We start from the raw sequence: 22,250 nt of genomic DNA on the forward strand, positions 1-22,250 counted from the left end.
TATCCTCCCATTATCCATCACACTCCAAAAAGAAGCTTCGGCTTTATTTCAGGAGCACATGTGAAAAAGAAACAGCTGTAAAGCCTAGCCATCACCTTAAAACATGTCTACAGTGGACAGCTACAGCCCTGTTTTTTCTAAGTGGCAGCATCACTAGCAAGAACCCGATCTACTGCTACTCTACAGTGTCTGCCACAAACTTCAGCAACAGAAGACACTATTGTTATATCTAATGACGCCTACACACGATCGGTTCGTCTGATGAAAACGGTCTGATGGACCATTTTCATCAGACGAACTGATCGTGTGTGGGTCCCATCGGTTTTTTATCCATCGGTGAAAAAACTAGGAACTTGTTTTAAAATTATCTGATGGTTAAAAAACTAATAGAAAAAAACGATCGTCTGTGGGCACGTCCATCGGTTAAAAATCCACGCATGCCCAGAATCAAGTCGACACATGCTCGGAAGCATTGAACTTCATTTTTCTCAGCACGTCGTTGTGTTTTACGTCACCGCGCTCTGACACGATCGTTTTTTTAAACTGATGGTGTGTAGGCAAAACCGATGAAAGTCAGCTTCATCGGATATCTGATGAAAAAAATCCATCAGACCGTTTTCATCGGATGAACCGATCGTGTGTACAGGGCATAAGAGCAAAGGAATAGAAACAAATATTATTTAAAATAGTAATTTTCTCTTTTTAGAGATTAAAACAGTAAATTACATTTTTAAAATTAGAACGAAGCTTTAAATGTTTAAACTTTTGTCTGCTTTTACAAAGCTGTCCTCCCTTTACAGAGCAGCTACCATTACTGCTTATGGTTCTGCTTTACATACTGGAGAAGGCAGATTCCCAGGGCTGTCAGACGCACCTCTTAGGTTCATCATCATTGTAATTTATTGGATTTTCTTTGTAACAAACTCCACCTCTCTTTGCAAGGTGATCAGACTGCTCTGGTTATAGCAGAGGACAAAGCCAGTATTCAAAAGCAGTGATAGGGCATTCTGGTAAGAACATTTTTTTGTAAATTCATTATTTCCCTTAAATATAGTCAAGCTGTAAGAGTAATACTAACAATATTAATAATGAATTGCTACTCTAGTGTGTTAGTTTATTATATTCATTATAATAACATAAATAATAATGCTGTGTTTCCATTTAATTTTAGCTGTATACTTTAAGATTTTATAACCGTTTCCTTGTATCACTAATCTGTAAGATGTTAGCAGGATATTATGAATTTAAATTAATATGCATTGTACTTATTTAGAAGGAAATGTATTTTGAGATAGTATGGAGTCTATCTTTCCTGCATTCTACTTCTGAAAATGCTAGTTTCTTGGCTGACATTTTGATCCACTAGCTTTAGTGTCTTTGGAGCTACTGATTTGGATCGAGTTTGTAAATCAGATGTTCTGACTTTCTTTAGATCTCCCAATCTGCATGTTTGTTTCAGAGTATTAAAGCCAATGGATGAGATTTATAGCAATGCAAATAACATTCTTAGATGCAGATCAGCAAAAAGTGAGCTTCTCTATTTCTCATGTTACACGTTAAGTACTGCTGACATAGCAATATGCTGTCTGCCACAATTGGACACAATAGTATACCTCAGTATGGGATTGTTGGGAATAGAAGTTCCCCAGAAGTTGTCGGGTCACAAGTTGCTTGATTATGTTGTCCCATGGGATATCATCCTCCCCCCTTTTTCGTATGCTTAGTTTTGGCTACGGTGGTGTCCCTCAAACTCTTGGATGTGACAACTTATAGATCTTTTTGATATCAATGTACTAGTGTTTGGTCGGGACATGCACTCATGTATATAATTTGCAGGAAACCACTTACTGTCTAAATGACAGAAAATTTAGTTATCAAAAGGCCATCTCCATCTCCCGTAGAAATATTGACATGCAGCAACCCACAATGTGGAATGAGAACACCATTTCTATGCTCTGTCAATATGTTCTCTAGTCTTATGATAATGCATCACATGTGACATTATTTTGTGGACGTTTTGACTATTTTGCTAAAAGTTTTTAATGGTTAAAAAACGTTATCTATCTATCTATCTATCTATCTACACACACACAACCGGGGCCAAAAGTTTTGAGAATGACACAAATGTTAATTTTAACAAAGTCTGCTTCCTCAGTTTTTATAATGGCATTTTACATATAATCCAGAATGTTATGAAGAGTGATCAGATAAATTACAATTAATTTCAAAGTTCCTCTTTGCCATGGAAATTAATTTAATCCCATAAAAAACATTTCCACTGCATCTGTAAATAAGACATCAGGGCTTCCAAGACATTCCAGCACGTGTCGGTGACTTGTCCTTAAAGCGGGAGTTCACCAATTTATTATTATTTTTTTTTCTCCCCTTAGATTCCTGCTCGTTCGGTCTAGGGGAATCGGCTATTTGTATTAAAATATGAGCAGTACTTACCCGTTTTCGAGATGCATCTTCTTCCGTCGCTTCCGGGTATGGGTCTTCGGGAGCGGGCGTTCCTTCTTGATTGACAGTCTTCCGAGAGGCTTCCGACGGTCGCATCCATCGCGTCACTGGTAGCCGAAAGAAGCCGAACGTCGGTGCGGCTCTATACTGCGCCTGCGCACCGACGTTCGGCTTCTTTCGGAAAATCGTGACGCGATGGATGCGACCGTCGGAAGCCTCTCGGAAGACTGTCAATCAAGAAGGAACGCCCATTCCCGCAGCCCATACCCGGAAGCGACGGAGAGGATGCATCTCGTAAACGGGTAAGTACTGCACATATTTTAAAACAAATAGCCGATTCCCCTAGAGAAAACGAGCAGGAATCTAAGGGGAAAAAGTGCCCTCTAAGGGTGAACCCCCGATTTAAGGTTCCCCTAACGGCAAAGTTCCTTCAAGTACTGCGCAGGTGCAAACTTGCCGACGTAAATCTCCGAACCTCGCCCGGCATCCAGGCTCATTCTTTAACATCCCAGTGGATTGGAGGATGTTAAAAAAAGAGCCAGGAGGCCGACTGGCCACTTTCCTCGAAATCCACATCGCCCTGGATGCCGGCCGAGGTTCGGAGATTTCCGTCGGCAAGTTTGCGCCTGCGCAGTCCTTAAAGGAACTTTCTCGTTAGCCGGAACCATATCGGCAGATCAGATTGCGCAGGAACTTTCACGATAGCCGGAACCATATCGGCAGATCACCGGAACCGTCTCCTGCAGTTGATTCAGCTGTGGGATCTGGGCACTACCAGTGGAGAGCTTGCTCAGGAATGGCAGCAGGCAGGTGTGTGTGCATCTGCACGCACAGTGAGGAGAAGACTTTTAGAGGATGGCCTGGTGTCAAGAAGAGCAGCAAAGAAGCCACTACTCGTCAGGAAAAATATAAGGGACAGACTGATATTCTGCAAAATGTACAGGGATTGCTGAGGACTGGGGTAAAGTCCCTTTCTCTGATGAATCCCCTTTCCGATTGTTTGGGGCATCTGGAACAAACCTAGTCCGGAGAAGAAAAGGTGAGTGCTACCATCAGTCCTGTTTCATGCCAACAGTAAAGCATCCTGAGACCATTCATGTGTGGGGTTGCTTCTCAGCCAAGGGAGTGGACTCACTCACAATTTTGCCTAAGAACACATCCATGAATAAAGAATGGTACGAAAACATCCTCCGAGAGCAACTTCTCCCAACCATCCAAGAACAGTTTGGTGAGAAACAATAAACAACAAAATTCAGTCTGGCCCCAGGAGACTGGGATATGAGCCACTCTGGGAGGAGTTTATAATGTCCTTTGGAAGACCAAGGAGCAGCTGTGTGGATGGACACACCAGGAGTGGTGTGAAACAATAAGCAAACATTCAAAGGTGGTCACAACTAAAAGCGCTGATCAGAAATATCCGTGAGGACAAATTCTTAAATAGAGTCAATGTAAGTAGATCATAAGGCAGTTCATTGAAAACTGTAGGAAAATTTATAACAAACAACTGTAAAAAATCTCCATGCATAGATGGAAGGGCTGGTGCGACTAAATCCCCATTTGCACAGTACCTTATAAAACAGCAGAATTGTAACTTGCTGTGTGAAGGAATGCTGCGGTGGTGAATATCTCATGGCTGCAGCAAACTCCATTGTGACAGGACAAAGGCCAAATGGAGGGTCAGATGTGTCCAACCCAGGCTCCAGTGGCGGGCGGCAAGGCAGCCATGGAAAACAGGAAGCCAGGAGCAGCGGGAACAGCTGTTACCAAGACTCGGCCGATGAAAGCCTCCGAGCGTCACGTCATGCCCTAGGAAATCCCGGATCCAAAAAGTGGCTTGGAGTGCAGAGAGGTTAAGAGCAAGCCAGAGGGAGAGGAGACATTTCGGGGCGTGGCTTGCGCTTCACCCCTCTACACCCTAAGCCTCTTTCTGGATCTGGGATCCCCGAGCACATGACGCCACGCTTGGATGCTTCCATCAGCTGGGTCTTTGTAGCTGTTCCCACTGCTCCCTGGCTTTCTGTTCTCCATGGCTGCCTTGCTGCCCAACATCGGAGGCCCGGGTTGGACACATCTGACCCTCCATCTGGCCTTTGTCCTGTCACAGTGGAGTTTGCTGGAGCCATGAGATGTTCACCACCACAGCATTGCTTCACACATCTACAATTCTGCTGTTTTACAAGGTACTATGCAAATGGTGATTTAGTCGCACCAGCCATTCTATCTATGTAAGGAGATTTTTGTTATTGTTGTTTATTACACATTTTACTACAGTTTTTAATAAACTGCCTTATGATCTGATTACATTGACTCTATCTAAGCATGATGAGCACCTTGCCATAGGGCACAAATGATAAGTGGCTTGGGGAACAAAACATACAACATTTTGGGTCCATGGCTTGGAAACTCCCAAGACCTTAATCCCATTGAGAACTTGTGATCAGTCCTCAAGAGGTGGGTAAACAAAAACAAAAAAACACAAATTCTGACAAACTCCAAGCACTGACTATGCAAGAATGGGCTGCCATCAGTCATGATGTGGCCCAGAAGTGGATTGACAGCATGCCAGGACGAAATACTTAATGTAATTGTCATTAAAAGCCTTTGACACTTATGAAATGCTTGTAATTATACTTCAGTATACTAGTATAAAATAGCAACATCTGACAAAACCATCTAAAAACACAGAAGCAGCAGACTTTGTGAAAATTAATATTTGTGTCATTCTCAAAATTTAGGCTGTATATATCTCATTATATATATATATATATATATATATATATATATATATATATATATATATATGTCTGTCTATATACAGTATATTAAAGGTAGATACAGATGCCTGATGTGTCAAGAGACATATATTTATTAAGAAATACAATGTGAATTCAAGGGGGAACATTTGCCCTATTTATAAAGCATGTTGAACATTTATTTGCATATTTGCCAAGCCAACTAATCTTTATCATTGTTCATCAGACTCATTTTACAACAGGGATCCTTAAGGGGATTTACTTGCCTTCCACTTTGTCACTATCATTCAATGCATCAATCTGTCTCCAAATCCCAGAGGTATAGTTGTACTTTGTAAATTTGGGGAACATGTGCTATTCTCTATTGCTCTCTATGGAAGTGTGCACAGATGTTGTAGGATTCATCAAAATCAAAACTCACACAGTACTTTGGGGCACTCTGAGTGCAGCAGGACAGAGGGGAAGCAATTAGATAAGAATATAATCCTAAAGGATATATCCAGGCATTACCTCATTTTAATTCTAAATCTTTCTCCACCTCTAGAGCATATGCCAGCATTTTTTCTTTTTTTCTTGTTCCTAAAGTGAGAAACTGCAATTTTACAATGTCATAGGGATTAATAAAAGCAGAGATAGTTTCTGAGAGGTAAGTTACTACGGACAAAAGCATGTCCTACAGAACCACACCCCCAGGACCATTTTTCTTACATGATGTGTCAAGGCACAAGCAATACTTGTTGGTACAAAAATCAATGTACATGGAGGGGGACAAGAGGGATAGGGATAGGCAGAGTTCTGTATTCCAGCCGGCAGGGTTGGCAATGCTGATTGGGATTTTAGTGCACAAGAGGCACAATTTATTGAGTGAATGTTCTCAAACCATTTAGTAAATCAGCCTAAAGCCTCATACACATGATCAGACTTCCATCAGACTTTTCCATGGATTTTGCTCTGACTTTTTCAGCCAACTTTCACCAAATCACGTGTTTTTTCAGCTCTTTACCGCCGCCCTGTAGGCAACTTCTGCTATTGTCTAATCTTTAGCATTGGTGTTTGTACTTTGGACTTTAGTCCGATGGACTTGTGTACACACGATAGGATTAGCATCCATCAGACATTTGTTGCCGGAAAGTTTGTCTGTTTACATAGCAAACATTTGTCCGATGAAAAACACAAAAAGTTTGTCCGATGGAGCGTACACACGGTCAAATTGTCCGATCAAACAGGTCCGTCGGACATTTGTTGTCAAAAAGTCTGATCGTGTGTATGGGCCTTTACTGTGTTGTCAGCTTAAACAGGAAGTTTGGTGCACACTGGATTTCTGGCAGCTTAGTGGTTATTTTTTTGGGCATGAAGCATCTTTTAAGGTGGGGAAATGTACATTTACTGGAGAGATGTTTTTTTTTATTTTTTTTTATTTGTCTTGTCTTTTTTTTCTCTCATTCTTTTTTTACTCCACCTAGTGGTAGTAAATCAGTAGGGGCAGCAGTTCTCAGCAATCTCCACTCGCTGTTGTGTGTTTGTTCTCCACTGCGCAGATCCAACCCACACTTTTTTTCTGTTAATTTTCCTATTGTGGGCAAAGTACAGGTTGACTTTAATAATGTTTTAGGCAGATATAACTTAAGGTTCATTATCCCCTATGTTACTGAAAAGGTCTATCATATTTATTATTTTTCTTTCATTAGGGCTAATTCATACTGTGTGAATGTAATTATCGAATGTTACAAGCATAAGCCCGATGCAGTGCCTTTCATTCTGAATGGCACCCCCATGCATCTTTCTAACAACCAGGCATTGCATTGCAACGCAACACGCTAACAAGCATTGAAGTGCAGTGGACTGCCAGAAAAGCTTTTGGTATGGCATTCAGTCCAGTCAAACGAACAGGCTGCCTTAGGCCCCTTTCACACTGAAGCAAAGGCTTTCACACTGAAGCGGTTTTTCTAGCAGGGCCGCTCCAAAAATCCTGCTAGCTGCATCTTTGGAGCGGTGAAGGAGCGGTGTGTTTACCGCTCCTTCCCATTGAAAGCAATGGGAAGCCGCAGTATTTGTGGGCGGTATTAACCCTTTTTTGGCCGCTAGCTTGGGTTAAAAATGCACCACTAGTGGCAGAATATTGTGGTAAAAGTGCACCTCCCGCTCCCAGTGTGAAAGGGGACTTAACGCAATCCATGTTAATGTGCAGCATATTGCGCTAAAGCAGCACAATAATATTAATGAGCTTGATTGTAAGCTAAGCCCTTTAACACGGTATTTTTAACCATCACATGTGTGACATATCTAGGGTAACCTCAATTAAAACAAAGCATTGGAGAGAACTGGGTTAAATACAAATGAATTTGTGGAATCTGGAGTTTTACATGTAGTTTAAATGTTCCACTAATGTGTGCTCATTCAGTCAGATCTTCTTTTAATAGTTTTATATCATTAGAACTCCCAGTAGTGCCCTTAATGCAAGGAAAATCCCCCAGTAAACTATCCTGGTAAGATAATTGTTATTTTATTAACAGTGCTGTAATAGTGTAATACTCAGAAATCGAGCTAGTAATGCTACCATTATAATGTTAATGAGATGTACAGTTATTTTGGATATGGATTTTCTGGACACATGTTGTTAGAAAATGTATTTTTATATTTATGTTTAACATTTTCCTTGTATATTTAAAAAATAAGACGAAAAAAGGAACTGCATATAACAGCATATAAACTTCAGCAAACACATATAATCTTTATTGTACAGGGACAGAAATTGAAACAAGGTCACCTATTTCAGACTGTCCCTTAGCAGCAACATCATTATGGTGAAAAAAAAACAAACAGATTTCAGGAAGAACAGGCCCCAGGCATGTATCATTATGTTAGTGATTGTTAATATATTGGGATTTTACCACACCTAGTTAGATAAGGGAACACATAAGCCCTTCCCAGGTGTGGCATTATACAACTAGCTAGTTCCCACATCTACTTTTCTTACACAAATATATATTAAAAAAGTGGTATGGGTGCTTGTGACCCGGTGGCATTGCCTAGGTTTGTGGTGAAAATTGATGATGATGGAAGTACAGGTTCACTAAAAATAGTGTATTTACATTTGTTGCTGAAATATCTGCTATAATGGAGGTGCTATAAACAAATTGATGCCTCCAACAGCACATGCATGTGTTAGCAAAATACTTGGATCATTTTACATTCACTCTTAATATAGATGCAGCACATGTGCAGTATAATGACATCTAATGTAGTCAAAAAATAGAAAATCTGGCCTGCTAATTCAGCCAAATACTAGTTGTTGCACATTATACTTTTTGTATCACTTTTTACTTAAAATGGGTGATACCCCTTAAAAAACACCCAATTGCATCACACCTGACCTAAAAGTCTGAAGCTGGTTCATGGCTCTGGGAAAATGTTTGAAGTTCTTAGTAAGAACGTGTTGATACATAAGGCCCTTGTTGCTTTCCTGTTTGCCTAATGAGATAAAGTATACATAGAATCACATGCCCAGTCACCAGTACAGTACAATCAAGCCAGGAAACCTAGGAGTAATGCATTTAGCTAAGGTGCTCCTCAGCACATTCTTTGCAGAAACCAACATCACAAAAGCTACTCATTTGGGATGTGGCTTTTCCATGTCCTATGACCATCATAGCATTACCATACTAGGTTAACTTATAACCCATTATCCGAAAACCTTACACATCAAGTAAGTCTGTTTAAAATAGGGTGACCAGACATCCCTGGTTTTCAGGGACAGTCCCTGGATTGAGGACACCGTCCCCAGACCAAGTCTGTCCCCAGTTTTGTCCCCGGATTGGATTTGAAAAGGGGCTGGGGCAAATTCAAGGACAGTCAGTGCAGGATCAATTGAAAAAAATCTGAATTACACCCGACCCCCCGCTCCTACTAGCTTAGGGGGGGTCTATTGTTTTCCATTATCTGTGCCCCTTTCTGATGATCATGTGCTGGTCGGAGCGGAGGAAATATTTCTTCAGTTTTGGGTGCATGCCCATTCAGCGTCGCTCGCATGTTCTTCTGCCTTGGCTCAAGTCCCGGCCAGCCACCTGCCTGCTTATCTCCTCGCCTTTCCTGGTGGAGTGATCTTCCCCCGCTCCCCACCCAGTAGTAGCCAATACCCGGAGAGTAAGGCTTGACAGGCTGTGAGGCGGGCGGCGGTGGCGACGGGTAGAGAGTCTCTGATTGCCACATTACTAGTAAGAAAAAATATGTCCCCGGATTTCATTTAAAAAATTTGGTCACCTTAGTTTAAAAGTGTTGAATTTTGGCAACTTGGAGCAATCTATACTTTTGGAATCTCTTACTTCATGGTAGCACTGGGCTATGTTGGTTTTCAGATCCTGGCAAACTGCCTGTTTTTGACGTTGGAGAATTGGTGGCAGAAATTATACAAAAGGGTACATTCCAGTGTGCCCGGGGCGATGTAACATCTAGTAAACAATCAAACTCAGAAATCCAAGTCAATAGTCAGCATAAAGTGTCAGGATCAGAATCAATTGTTAAAGTCAATAATGTAAATTAATTCCAGTACGGCGACTGGCACATAGATAGGGGCATGCACATAGCATCGCTCATAGGAATGCATGCACACAGGAGTGTGTCCACAGTTTCTGGAATCAGATGGGCTATTTAAGGGATACTCTTGCTCACTCTTAGCGCAGACTGATCTTCAACTTATCCTGTGTCTTGAGTTTATCCTGCATCTGATTTCTGATGAGTGTCTGCTTCGGCTGTCCTCCATAACTGCTCTAGTCATCGCAGTGTGTTCCTGCCTAAAGCCTGCTGAGAGCTTCGACAAGCCACACTTCCAGGACCTGCAGTACATGTGAAGTGAGGAAACAGAACGAGCGCCACTTGAGTAAAACTATATAATTTTAATAAGCAGTTGTATTAAAACACTCACATAGAAGTTTCTTTATGAAGGCATAATAGTGTCCGCTGAGGTGACGATGTCCACTCGGGTCAGCGATCTCAAATAGTCCCTGTGATGCTGTGAAGCCGTCTGGAAGTGAGCCATGTTCTGTCCGCCATGAGTCTTCCGGTTCTCGGGCAACAACCAGAGTGAGGTCTGGAATGCAATCTGCAGGTCTCGGATGAAGCGGAACGTGATGCCGGATGACGTCACAGACTTCCACATGGCTTCACAGCATCACAGGGACTATTTCATATTGCTGACCAGAGCGGAGATCGTCACCTTGCTTATTAAAATTATACAGTTTTACACAAGTGGAGCTCGTTCTGTTTCCTCTCTTTACATGTTTTGGAGTTCTGCTTCAGCTCCCCCTGCAAGGCAGCCCTGGGTACAAAAAGACTTATCTCACACTAGAGCTATATTAGCTCAAAGGACTTATATGGACCAGTTGTTACATTGTATACTACAGTTATGCGCCACTACCTTGTGCTTTTCTTAGTACATGTGGAGTGCCCCTTTAGCTTTGGCTGGTTCAGCATGCATCACATCTGCTCCTGACCTGCGGTCCTGCCTGTCTTCTCAAGCCTGCATCTCTTGCTGAAAGTTCTGATATCAACACCTGCCGCCACTCGTGTTCCTCCTGTCCCTCTGCACCATCTGTTCCACCTTCAGTGGGCCCTGGGCTGGAGATACAAGAGGGGCCAACCTCGTCAATTCAGTCTCCTACCAGGTATGTGACAATAGTCAGCATCAGGAGTCAATAATTATCAGGTATCACAGTAAATAGTCAGGAGTCAGCATCACATTTCAGAGTAAATAGTTTGAGTCAATGATCGGCATCAGGGGTCAGGGACAATAGTCAGTATTAGCTGTTAAGAGTCAATAGCCAGCATCAGAAGTCAGGGTCTATAGTCCGCATCATCTCTCAGGAGATGGAAACAGGAGTCAAAAGCCAAGTGTCAGAGTCAATGGTCAGCATCAGGAGTCAGGATCTATAGTCAGCATCATCTGTCAAGAGTCAGGTGTCAATGGTCAGTGTCAGGTTCAACAATCAGAGTAAGGTGTCAGAGTCAAAGGTCAGCGTCTGTAGTCAAGGCCAATAGTCAGTATCAGGAGTCAGGGGGCATATTCTTAAAGATCTGAGGCAGCGGAACGTATGTCCTTTACGTTACGCCGCCGCAAGTTTAAGTGGCAAGTGCCTGATTCCCAAACCACTTACCTGTAAACTTGCGGCGGCGTCGCGTAAAGTCCACCCGCGCAAGCCCTCCTAATTCAAATGATCCTGGTAGGGGGCGTGGATCATTTAAATTAGGCACGCTCTCGCGCCGATCGTAATGCGCATGCTCCGTCGGGTAAATTACCCGACGTGCATTGCGCTAAATGACGTCTTACGGACGTCATTTGTTTTGACTGTAACGTAAATGGCGTCCAGCGCCATTCACGGACGACTTACGCAAACGACGTTAAATTTTCAAATTTCGACGCGGGATCGACGGCCATACTTAACATTGAGTACGCCACCTAGGGGGCATGTTTATCTTTACGCCGCGTATCGCTTACGGAAACTACGTTAAAACACTACGGCGGGCAAGCGTACGTTAGAGAATCGGCGTGACTAGACATTTGCATATTCTACGCTGACCGCCACCTAGCGGTCAGCGTAAATATTGCAGCCTAAGATACAACGGCGCAGGCCGTCGTATCTTAGGCATGTTTAAGTGTATCTCAGTTTGAGAATACACTTAAACATAGGATCGGACTTACGTCGGCGTATCTGCTGATACGCCGGCGTAAATTATTTGAGAATATGGCCCCAGGTGTCAATAGTCAGCACCTGGTGACAAAGTCAACAGATACTTTTGTTACTTTGCTTCCAATCTTCTTTGCCCTGCCGACCTCTCTCTCTTTAGTCTATTGCCTCATTAAAATATTGCATAATAGGTACCCAGATAGCAAGGATAACTTGCCACAAATTTGTGGCACTGTTGAATTGTAAAGCCTTGTACACACGATACGATTGTTGGCAGGGAATTGTCTGTTGACTGACTGTTGTCCTAAAATCTTATCGTTAGTATGCTCCTTTTGACAATTGTTGTCTAATTTTCTGATAACAAATGTTGGAGGACAGGCTAGTAAATTTTTGGCGGACAACAGTTTGACGGCTGATTTCCGTATGGTCAGTACACAAATCGGCCACACAAAAGTCCAAAGTACAAACACGCATGCTGGGAATCAATGATCACAAAACACAAAATTAGCAGAAGGAGCCCAAAGGGTGGCGCTCAAGAGCTGAAATTCCTTGTAGAACGTCACTACGTTTGTGTTTGTAAAAATACGAAGGAAACTTGGACAGCCGCACTCCAAAATGTTTCTTTTAATTAAAATCAATCACAAAATAAACATGCCACAGCAAAAAAATTGGAACAAAAGCCAACGTCAAATTGTCGTGTTTGTGGCACGACAATTGTGTAACGTTAGTATGCAAGACAAGATTCTGGCACACGCCCGGTTGGCCAAAAATCGTATCGTGTGTACGCGGCTTTAGTCTTGCCAACTTGCTGCACATTTTCACTGGGAAGTTTTACACTTGCTGAGCACTTGAAGCACAAGTTCTAGTTGACGCTTTTCCAATTTTGTAGCAAATTTGCATTGCAAGTCTCTAGCAAGAGCAAAGTTACAGTGGGGAGTCCACAGCAAGAGCTCTGCAAGTCACAGACCCCTTTGGCAGGATGACTATTAACTACAACACTACAACATAACTGAACCAAAACTTGCGGCAGACTTGCAGAGTGTTTGGAAAGAAAGTTGATCTGGAGTCATGCAATGTGGACAATTGTGCAACAAACTTGTGAAGCCTGGCAAGTCTAGTAATGGCTTAGCAAGTCAAATAATGTGCAATTTAATTTAGTACAATTTCCAATGCATGCTATTTAGTTTACCAAAAATTTCCACATGAATTTAGAGACATTTTGGGTGAATAAATACAGTTTCTTATGATGGTGCTTGTGAGTGCTTTAGGGGGCTCTATGTTTCATTTAAAGAAAGATCCTCTTTAAAAGGTCAGCCCACTTAAAAAGGATATTTTATTTTTGGTAGATGCTGGAGGCATAAATCTACATGATGAGCTCCTATTACTTCCTCTATAAAGACAGAATGACTATTTATTAAGACTGTGTTTTTATTATTAGTATTCAATAAAGACATTGGGGCAGATCCACAGAGAGAGTACGCCGGCGTATCTACTGATACGCCGGCGTAATTTAAAATTTCCCGCGTTGTATCTTTAGTTTGAATCTTCAAACCAAGATACGACGGCATCTGGGTTAGATCCGACAGGCGTACGCCTTCGGATCTTAGATGCAATACTTCGGCGTCCGCTGGGTGGAGTTTGCATCGTTTTCCGCGTCGGGTATGCAAATTAGCTATTTCCGACGATCCACGAACGTACGCACGGCCGTCGCATTCTTTTACGTCGTCTCTAGTCGGCTTTTTCCGGCGTATAGTTAAAGCTGGTGTTTTGCGGCGTATAGTTAGACTTGCCATGTTAAAGGAGTTCTCTGAGCTAAAACTTTTAACCCCTGCTGTGCCCGCGACGGGACATTGCTGCGGCCGCTGATAGGCTGAGCGCACTGTGAGTCACCGACCCCCAGGAAGTGGAAGAGACCGGGACCGGAGAACGGGACGGCGATATCGGAATAACGGGGGATCGTAGGCAGGTAAGTGAAGGTTTATTTTGTATAGTTTTACAGCCCGGGCACAGCGGGGGTTAAAAGTTTTAGCTCAGAGAACTCCTTTAAGTATGGCCATCGTTCCCGCGTTTAATTAGAATTTTTTTTTTTTTGCGCAAGTCTTCCGTGAATCGGGATGGACGTAATTCACGTCTATGTTAAAAAAAATTACGTCCTAGCGACGTCATTTAGCGCAATACACGGCGGGAAATTTAGGGACGGCGCATGCGCAGTTCATTCGGCGCGGGGATGCGCTTCATTTAAATGAAACACGCCCCCTAATCGTCGATTTGAATTCTGCCGCCAGAGATAGACTACGCCGCCGTAACTTGCGCCGCAAAATCTTTAAGGATTCGAAGATAACACAAGTAAGTTACGGCGGCGTAGCGTATCTCTGATACGCTGCGCCGGGGCAGATCTTTGTGGATCTGCCTCATTGTATTTTAGGTTTATTATGATCCTTGGGGTGCCTATATATATATACACTTCCACATTCCTAGGATGGCACACCTGCTGCAGCCTTTATGGGGGGAAAGCAGAATTGTAGCACTGAAATCTTGATATTGGAGTACCCAAAACACACAGGAGGCAAGGGGCCAACTTAGTAAATCAAGCACAACTTGTAATTGGGTGGCCTGACCCTTTATCATATTCTATCATTCCTTGTGGTTTATTTCAATCTATTTAATACTATATTACTTTGCAAGTAATAGTTATTTATGGCAGGTGACAGCTGTATGAGATTTATTTCTATAGCTCTAAGAAAGACTATAGAGATATACTCTATGACTGATCCTATAGACTCTGCACCTGCAGTGAATTTTCTTTGAATTGCTATGGAGTAACTTAACCCAGTGTCCTTATGTTGCCCCTCAACAGGGAGAATCTACTTTAGTGGTTACAATAAAAGAGTTTTATAGGACAATGCTGGAAAGAAGAGATGCTAATATTCTCTGAGACTGCAGAACTGCCAGCCAGTGGAGGATGAAGACAATTATGCCTCAGGATGATTTCTCTGCAGACGTGCATATACTTTAACACTTGACATTAGGGCAAGGAAGAAAAAGATTAACCCAGCTCACAGCAGAAGATCATTGTGCTACTTCAAGACTCAGGAGGAGCAAGGAAAGACAAATGAGTTGAATAACAATGCAAACGCTTGTAGAGTTTATTTGTAAAAGCATTGAGCTGTGAAGGACAGGTGTAAAAGATGGCAAACAGCTTGACTGTTCTTGGTACCCTCTGGGCACTGCTGTCATTTCTCTCAGCAGCCACAAGCTGTACAAGCTTTTTCATGCCCTACTGGCTCTATGGCTTCCAAATGGGAAAACCGGTTTCATTCAGCACTTTTCGCAGGTGCACCTACCCAGTTCAAACGGATGAAAGGAACATGGTGATGTTGGAAGAGTGTGGAAGATATGCCAGCTTTAGTTCCATCCCCAGCCTATCCTGGCAGATCTGCACCCTGGTGACTGGTATTGGCTGTACTTTACTGCTCGTAGTGTCCATAGCTTCTGTTTTAGGCTGCTGTATTGGTGATCTTATTTCCAGAATGACTGGGAGGTTTTATGGTGCTATACAATTCATTGGAGGTAAGACTTGTGAAATGTTTTGTATAATTAAGGCCTACTAAAATGCATGTCCTGTAGCTATGACACAGTTATCTTTCATTGTTCTGCCTGCTTTAAAATGATGATAAATGAAAAGAAGATTGGTTGATAATATATTTAAAGTGGATGTAAAGGCAAAAGATTTTATTTTATTTTTTTCAATAGAGCATGGAAAGGTTAAAGCCCCGGCCAAGTCTTTATTACAGTCTGTGTCCCTGGTGGGGAGATTTACTCCTTTATATGGCCTTGTGACCATTATCATGAGAGGAAAATCTCCCCAGCAGAAACTAGAGAATATAATCTACTTATAGGGGCTTTAACCCTTACTTTCCCTACCTTAATCTAAAACAAGAAAGAAAGTTTTGCACTTAAATGCGCTTCAAAACAAATCTGCTACAAACTTAGGGCCAGATCCACAAAGATCTGCCTATCTTTAGGCAGGCGTAGCGTATCACAGATACACTATGCCGCCGTAACTTACATCGTAGTTTCCGTATCCAGAAAGAATTTGCGCCGTAAGTTACGGCGGCGTAGTGTAAATGTGTCGGCGTAAAGGCGCGGAATTCAAATGACTAAGATGTGGGCGTGTTTTATGTTAATGCATCTTGACCCCATGTAAATTACGTTTTTTTTTAACGGCGCATGCGCCGTCCGTGGGGGTGTTCCAGTGCGATTGCTCGAAATCATGTCGCAAATAGTCAATGCTTTCGACGCAATTTACGCAAAGCCCTATTCGCGAACGTTTTACGCAAACGACAGAAAATGTTACGCTGTCCCGACGTCCATACTTAACATTGCGTACGCCTCATGAGGCAGGGGTAACGTTACGCCGAAAAAAGCCTTACATAAACGACGTAAAAAAATGCGCCGTGCGGACGTATGTTCTGAGAATCGGCATATCTAGCCAATTTGCATCCTCTACGCGGAAATCAACGGAAGCGACACCTAGCGGCCAGAGTAAATATGCACCTAAGATCCGACGGCGTACTAAGACGTACGTCAGTCGGATCTAGACCACATTCAGGCGTATCTTGTTTTGTGGATACAAAACAAAGATACGCCGGCGCATCCTATAAGTTATGCGGCGTATCAATAGATACACCGACGTAACTTCTTTGTGGATCTGGCCCCCAGTATGTGATGAACAATGCATAATCATGGATAATTTTCTGTGAAAAATAAGTCATTAGCACACTAACAAGCTTGTTTCAAAGTGCAAATCTCTACGTTATTGCATGATCACATAGAAATTCAGCATTTCCTGAATGTGCAGAAATACCACCAGGTATGTGTCACATAATCCCCAGTGGGTACAAAGAGATAATACTCCACACAGCCCTACCTTCCCACTGTGATGTGCTAAGTTTAACCTACAGCAAAACTTCCCAGGAACATAATAAAATGCCTGCACTTGTGATCTATATGACACATACAAGTCATTTGTGAGATCTTTGACATCACTTTATAATAGTAAATAAACAAGGCTGCATCTTCCTGACATCGGCCTTTGGTGCTCAAATGGTAATTTGAACTTTAGCTCATGAAATGGGATACGTGACAGGCGACCACATAAAAATACAGCCGGCTTTTGCTAATCTGGGTCACACAACAAACACCTCTGGAAACCTTGTTCACCCTTGCACATCTTGGTATTAGTTATCTGCACCTTGTTATTTGTATTTTTTTTTTTTTGGCATTATAGAGGTGTATTAAAGTGAACCTGTCATCTTTTTTTTTTTTTTATATTTAAAGGTGGGAAAATCTTGCATGTGTACCAGGAAATTGGTTTTACTTTATTACTAAAGTGTAAAAATTACTCATCCACCAACCCCTTGTCTAATTGGTACAGGGTGTCAATGCATAGGTGGCGCTAAACTCTGGGAGCAGGGCTTTTTCTTAAAGTCAATGGTTAGATTCAGAAAGCAATTGCGTCTGCGTAACCATAGTTGCGCAGCGCAATTGCTTAGTTGCGCCGGCGTATCGACTGCTCCTGATTCAGAGAGCTCGATACGCCGACTGCAGCCTAAGATATGACTGGCATAAGGCTCTTATGCCGTCGTATCGCAGGCTGCATTCTTACGATGGCCGCTAGGTGGCGTTCCCATAGTGGTCAGCGGATAGTATGCAAATTGCATACTAACGCCGATTCACAACCCTACACGAGCCCTGCGTACGCATTTTACGTCGTTTGCGTTCATCGGGTTCTGCGTAAGGCTGCTCCTGCTATTAGCAGGGGCAGCCAATGCTAAGTATACCCGTCGTTCCCGCGTCGCGAATTTTAAATTTTATGTCGTTTGCGTAAGTGAATTGTGAATGGCGCTGGACGCCATTTACGTTCACTTTGAAGCAAATGACGTCCTTGCGACGTCATTTGCCGCAATGCACGTCGGGAAAGTTTCCCAACGGAGCATGCGCACTACGTTCGGCGCGGGAACGCGCCTAATTTAAATGATCCACGCCCCCTACGGGATCATTTAAATTACGCGCGCTTACGCCGGCAATTTTTTGGAGCGCCTCCGCAAATTACGGAGCTACCTGAATCAAGCGTAGCGCAAGTAATTTACGGAGGCGTAGCATAAAAACGTAACGTAGCGCCTCCGTAAAAAGTGTGCGGCACTACCTGAATCTACCCCAGTGAAGTCAGGGCCTTGGTGACAAAGCAAAACCAGCATCATATGCACAGTAAAGAAGCTGCCAAACCCTGGATGGAGCAAGCATCTTGTTGTCTTTTCCCTGTGGCAAGACTTTCCATCTATCTTTGCCCTTCTACAGAAAGGCCCAGTTTGCAACAGGTTTTTGTAGAAGCTACCAAACATGTAGGTACGGTAGTTCAGACGGGTGCATCTATATTATTCAGGTGACATAACGAGCAATTGTAAACGAGTAACATTAATACTCCAATGAAGCCTGAAAACAAATAGATCACCCATCCCAACTTAGCATTGAAGGCTTTCATTGGCTTTTAGATTGACTGATTATCAGTAGGTCTAAAATGACTTTTTCCTGTAGATAATCTGTACATGTGTGGGCTCATTTAAGAGAAGAAGGAAGGACATTATATGGATTTTTTTCTTTTCTTAGGCGCAACACAATAGCCCTGGCTGGTATGTTTTTACAGTGGAAATATAATAAATATTTCCTAAACTTTTAGACAGAGTCAGGAAGAGTTAGTATTTGTGTTAGGCGTTTATTTCTGTTTGTGACTTCATGGGGAACATATACCCTTACTTCTGTCCCTTGTACAAGAAATAGGGGGGATGTATAAAGTGTCAGGCATTGGTATTACCAATCTGAGTTTGTTGATAGAACTCTGTATGAGAGAACTCATGTTGTAAAGTGCTGCGCAAACTGTTGGCGCTGTATAAATCCTGTATAATAATAGCTTTTCAAAGAGTATGTCACATTAATGAACAACCACTGTCTGTCCTTATGTTTCGGGTGCGGTCAATAATGATAGACCATTAAATGTTAATATCCTCTCTAATACTGATGATTTGCTAAAAGGGTTATTTACTGAATGAGTCACTTTTTATTCAACATAAAAAGAATCCTTATTTGTTTACTTTTTATTTTTCTCTTCACTTGTTTGGGGTTTTGAGTAACAAAGTTTAACTTCACAAAAAAATCTTTAGTAACTAGTTGCATATGCCTGAATCTTATAATTTTCTTCACTATTATTAAACTATTATTTTAGGCTCAGTTCACACCTAAAATTCAGGCAAAATCTTTGACTGAATTCGGCGCACAGCGTTTCTGTGCAGTGAGCGCAGCAGCTGTCCCGGAGACATGTGAACCGGCTCCATAGAGAGACAGTCACAATCTCCTGCTATGCGATTGGAAAAAAAGAAGAAACTGCTGCACATAAAGTTTACAAAAATTCTCAAAATTGACATGAATTTAGGCCTCATGCTCACAAATATTTACATTCTTAAAAGTCCTTAAACATAAAATTCCCATGCCCATGGAGCAACAGGTAGTGTGCATAGTAAGCCCTACAATGAAGGAAGCCTTACATGATAACTGGGAATGCACATATGGCCTATGTTTCCAAACCCTGAATATAGTGCAGGTGCATCAGGGTTTATACCAGTACAGCCACGTTCAGACATTCACTTATATGGCTGGCTGTACATGCCATCTGCGGCTTCCCAGGCACGGGAAAGTGATTGGAATTTTACGCTTGAGCACTTTTGAGCCTCTAAATGTCAATGTGCATGAGACCATAGTCATGAGGTATATTTTTAAGCTTTGCCTTTTAATTGGGTTATTAGGACAACTGTAAAATTTTGAACATGGAAATGTTCAGCTATATGACTGTTGTAGTAAATAAAAGTTGTAAAAGTTTAAATAAAAAACAAAAATAGTAAGGCCTCATTCACAGGGGTGTATCTGTGCGAAGACCTGAGTTTGCCTGTGCGTGATGCACAGGTGTTCCACGCATCAGTGTGCAGGCGGTTTAGTTCATGTCTATGGGGATGCAGTGGCTTCACAGACACAGCCACTGGTCCAAATTTGACAGCTGTGTAGGTGCATGTCCACAAAAGAAAACAGTGGGGTTGATTTACTAAAACTGGAGCGTGCAAAATCTGGTACAGCTGTGCAAAGAAACCAATTAGCTCCAGTTTTTTTTGTCAAAGCTTAATTAGATGAGCTGAAGTTAGAAGCTGATTGGATACCATGCACAGCTGCATCAGAATTTACACTCTCCAGTTTTAGTAGATTGTGTGTTAGGAGGCACACACCTGTACAGCTGTCAAATTGGGACCAGCAACTGTGTCTGTGCAGCCGCACAGACCCAATAAAATCCATGTAAAAATCATATTTTTTTTGCTAGAAAATTATTCAGAACCCCCAAACATTAGGTGTGTGTATAAATATATATATTTATTGTGACAAGGTCGCAGAAATAGCGGTAATGTAGACAGTCTCCAACCTGTCCATCCAGCTCAGCATACCTCTCACACGGAGCTCTCCCTCTCCACTTCCCTACCAGGTGATTGTTAATTAATAGGGGGAAGAGAGGAGGTTTACCTGTTGGCCAGGCTTAACCCCTTCCAGGGCAGGGAAAGCTGACCTTTCCAGTCTCTCACTGGCGTACATAAAATCGTGTACCCTGTCACAATATATATATATATATATATATATATATATATTTATATGTATATATATGTATATATATATATTTTTAGCAGACACCCTAAGGAATAAAATGGAGGTCGTTGCAACTTTGTATCTCACACTGTATTTGCGCAACAATTTTTCAAACACAGTTTCTTCAATTAAAAAATAACAAAAGAGTAAAGCTAGCCCAATTTTTTGGTATAATGTAAAAGATAATGTTATGCTGAGTAAATAGATACCCAACACGTCACGCTTTAAAACTGTGCACACTCATGGAATGGCGTTAAACTTCGGTACTTAAAAATCTCCATAGGCAAAGCTTTAATTTTTTTTTTTTTACAGATTACCAGTTTCGATTTACAGAGGACTTAAGTGTGGGTTCGCTTGTGAGCTACCAGGGACAGGGGCGTTTTAATTATTATTATTGATTTTTTTTTATCACCTTTATTCCGATTACAAGGAATGTAAACATCCCTTGTAATAGGAGTAGTTTCTGACAGGTCCTCTTTATGGAGAGATGTGGGATCAACAAGATCCCACATCTCTCCTCTAGGCTGGAAAGCATGAGATTGAAAAAAAAATCTCATGCTTACCAGCCTTGATCACAGCTTTATTTACAACCGCGACCCGGACGTGACGTCATAACGTTGCGCCCGGACCTCTGACATTCATAGAGATGACTGGTGACCATCAGGTCACCGGAAATCTCTATAGTCATTATCCGGCGGCGGCCGATTCTAGCTGCAGGCATCATTCAGATATTCCCACTGAAAGTCAATCACTTCATATGAAGTCCTTGGGCTGGAAGTGGTTAAGCATTGCTTTCTGTTAATCAGGATGCCAGAAACTGTTGTTGGGAAACTACCATGAGCACTGATTATTGAATTTATGTTAAATTCACAATAACTTAAAATACAATGCGCTGTATTCCCCTATTAGGGCCCATTCACACTCTCATTCACACTTGTGCCTGCTGTATTTCTGGAAATGCATCACATGGCAATGCATGGTAATATGTTAATGCAAGACAATAGAATGAATGGACCCTAAAAAGATTTATCAGACTTGCACACCAGGCCTATGGGCTTTTAGGATACGAGGTTTCCAAATGTTGATCTTTGCTTGAGGTGACATCAATTGTTCAGCCTGACTAACTTGCCTCGTATTCTGTTTCTACAATTGGGTGGCAATTCCTGGAATAAACATTTCTAATTTTAAATGTTTTCCTTTTTTTCTGTTTGCTTTGTTTCCACTATAATATAATATTTGTTTCTCAAGCGCCAAATATGCCTCGAAAAGAGCATTTTGCATAGATGTAGCTGTGTAATTGGTTGTAATGAATATTGCAGATTGCTGTGTAGCTCACACTGAGTAAACAAACATGCTCTTTTTTCCTTATGTGATTCTCTGTAGGACTCCTCATTAGCTCCGGATGTGCCCTGTATCCACTGGGGTGGAACAGCCCTGAAATCCAGCAGGCATGTGGCAACACATCCAGTCAGTTCCAATTAGGTAACAAGTGACTCACAATCACCAATCGTGGCCTGTGAAAGTGTGTACGAGGAGCACTAGCTGTGCATCAGAGTAAAACTCATTATACCTGAGAGGGATTGAAATCAATACAGCCGACTTTCCATTTGTACAATAC

At 42.0% G+C, this 22,250-nt stretch overlaps 1 protein-coding gene across 3 annotated transcripts in view; it reads left to right on the forward strand.

The window, feature by feature from the left end:
* The first annotated feature begins 914 nt into the window (after positions 1–914).
* The window catches only part of LHFPL1 (LHFPL tetraspan subfamily member 1), a 33,698-nt gene continuing 12,362 nt past the window's right edge, over positions 915–22,250 (forward strand). Inside the window, exons 1-4 of one of the 3 annotated variants that reach the window (XM_040323866.1) lie at positions 935–1,010; positions 5,440–5,532; positions 14,751–15,463; positions 22,016–22,114. In XM_040323866.1, coding sequence (XP_040179800.1) covers positions 15,082–15,463; positions 22,016–22,114 — 481 coding nt within the window. In that variant the 5' untranslated portion in view covers positions 935–1,010; positions 5,440–5,532; positions 14,751–15,081. Of the gene's footprint in view, positions 1,011–5,439; positions 5,533–10,537; positions 10,874–14,750; positions 15,464–22,015; positions 22,115–22,250 lie in introns of those variants that run through there. The other 2 variants (XM_040323865.1, XM_040323867.1) reach the window with 2 other exon arrangements.

The sequence above is a fragment of the Rana temporaria genome, chromosome 9, assembly GCF_905171775.1.
Source record: "Rana temporaria chromosome 9, aRanTem1.1, whole genome shotgun sequence".
NCBI classification, from domain to species: domain Eukaryota; kingdom Metazoa; phylum Chordata; class Amphibia; order Anura; family Ranidae; genus Rana; species Rana temporaria.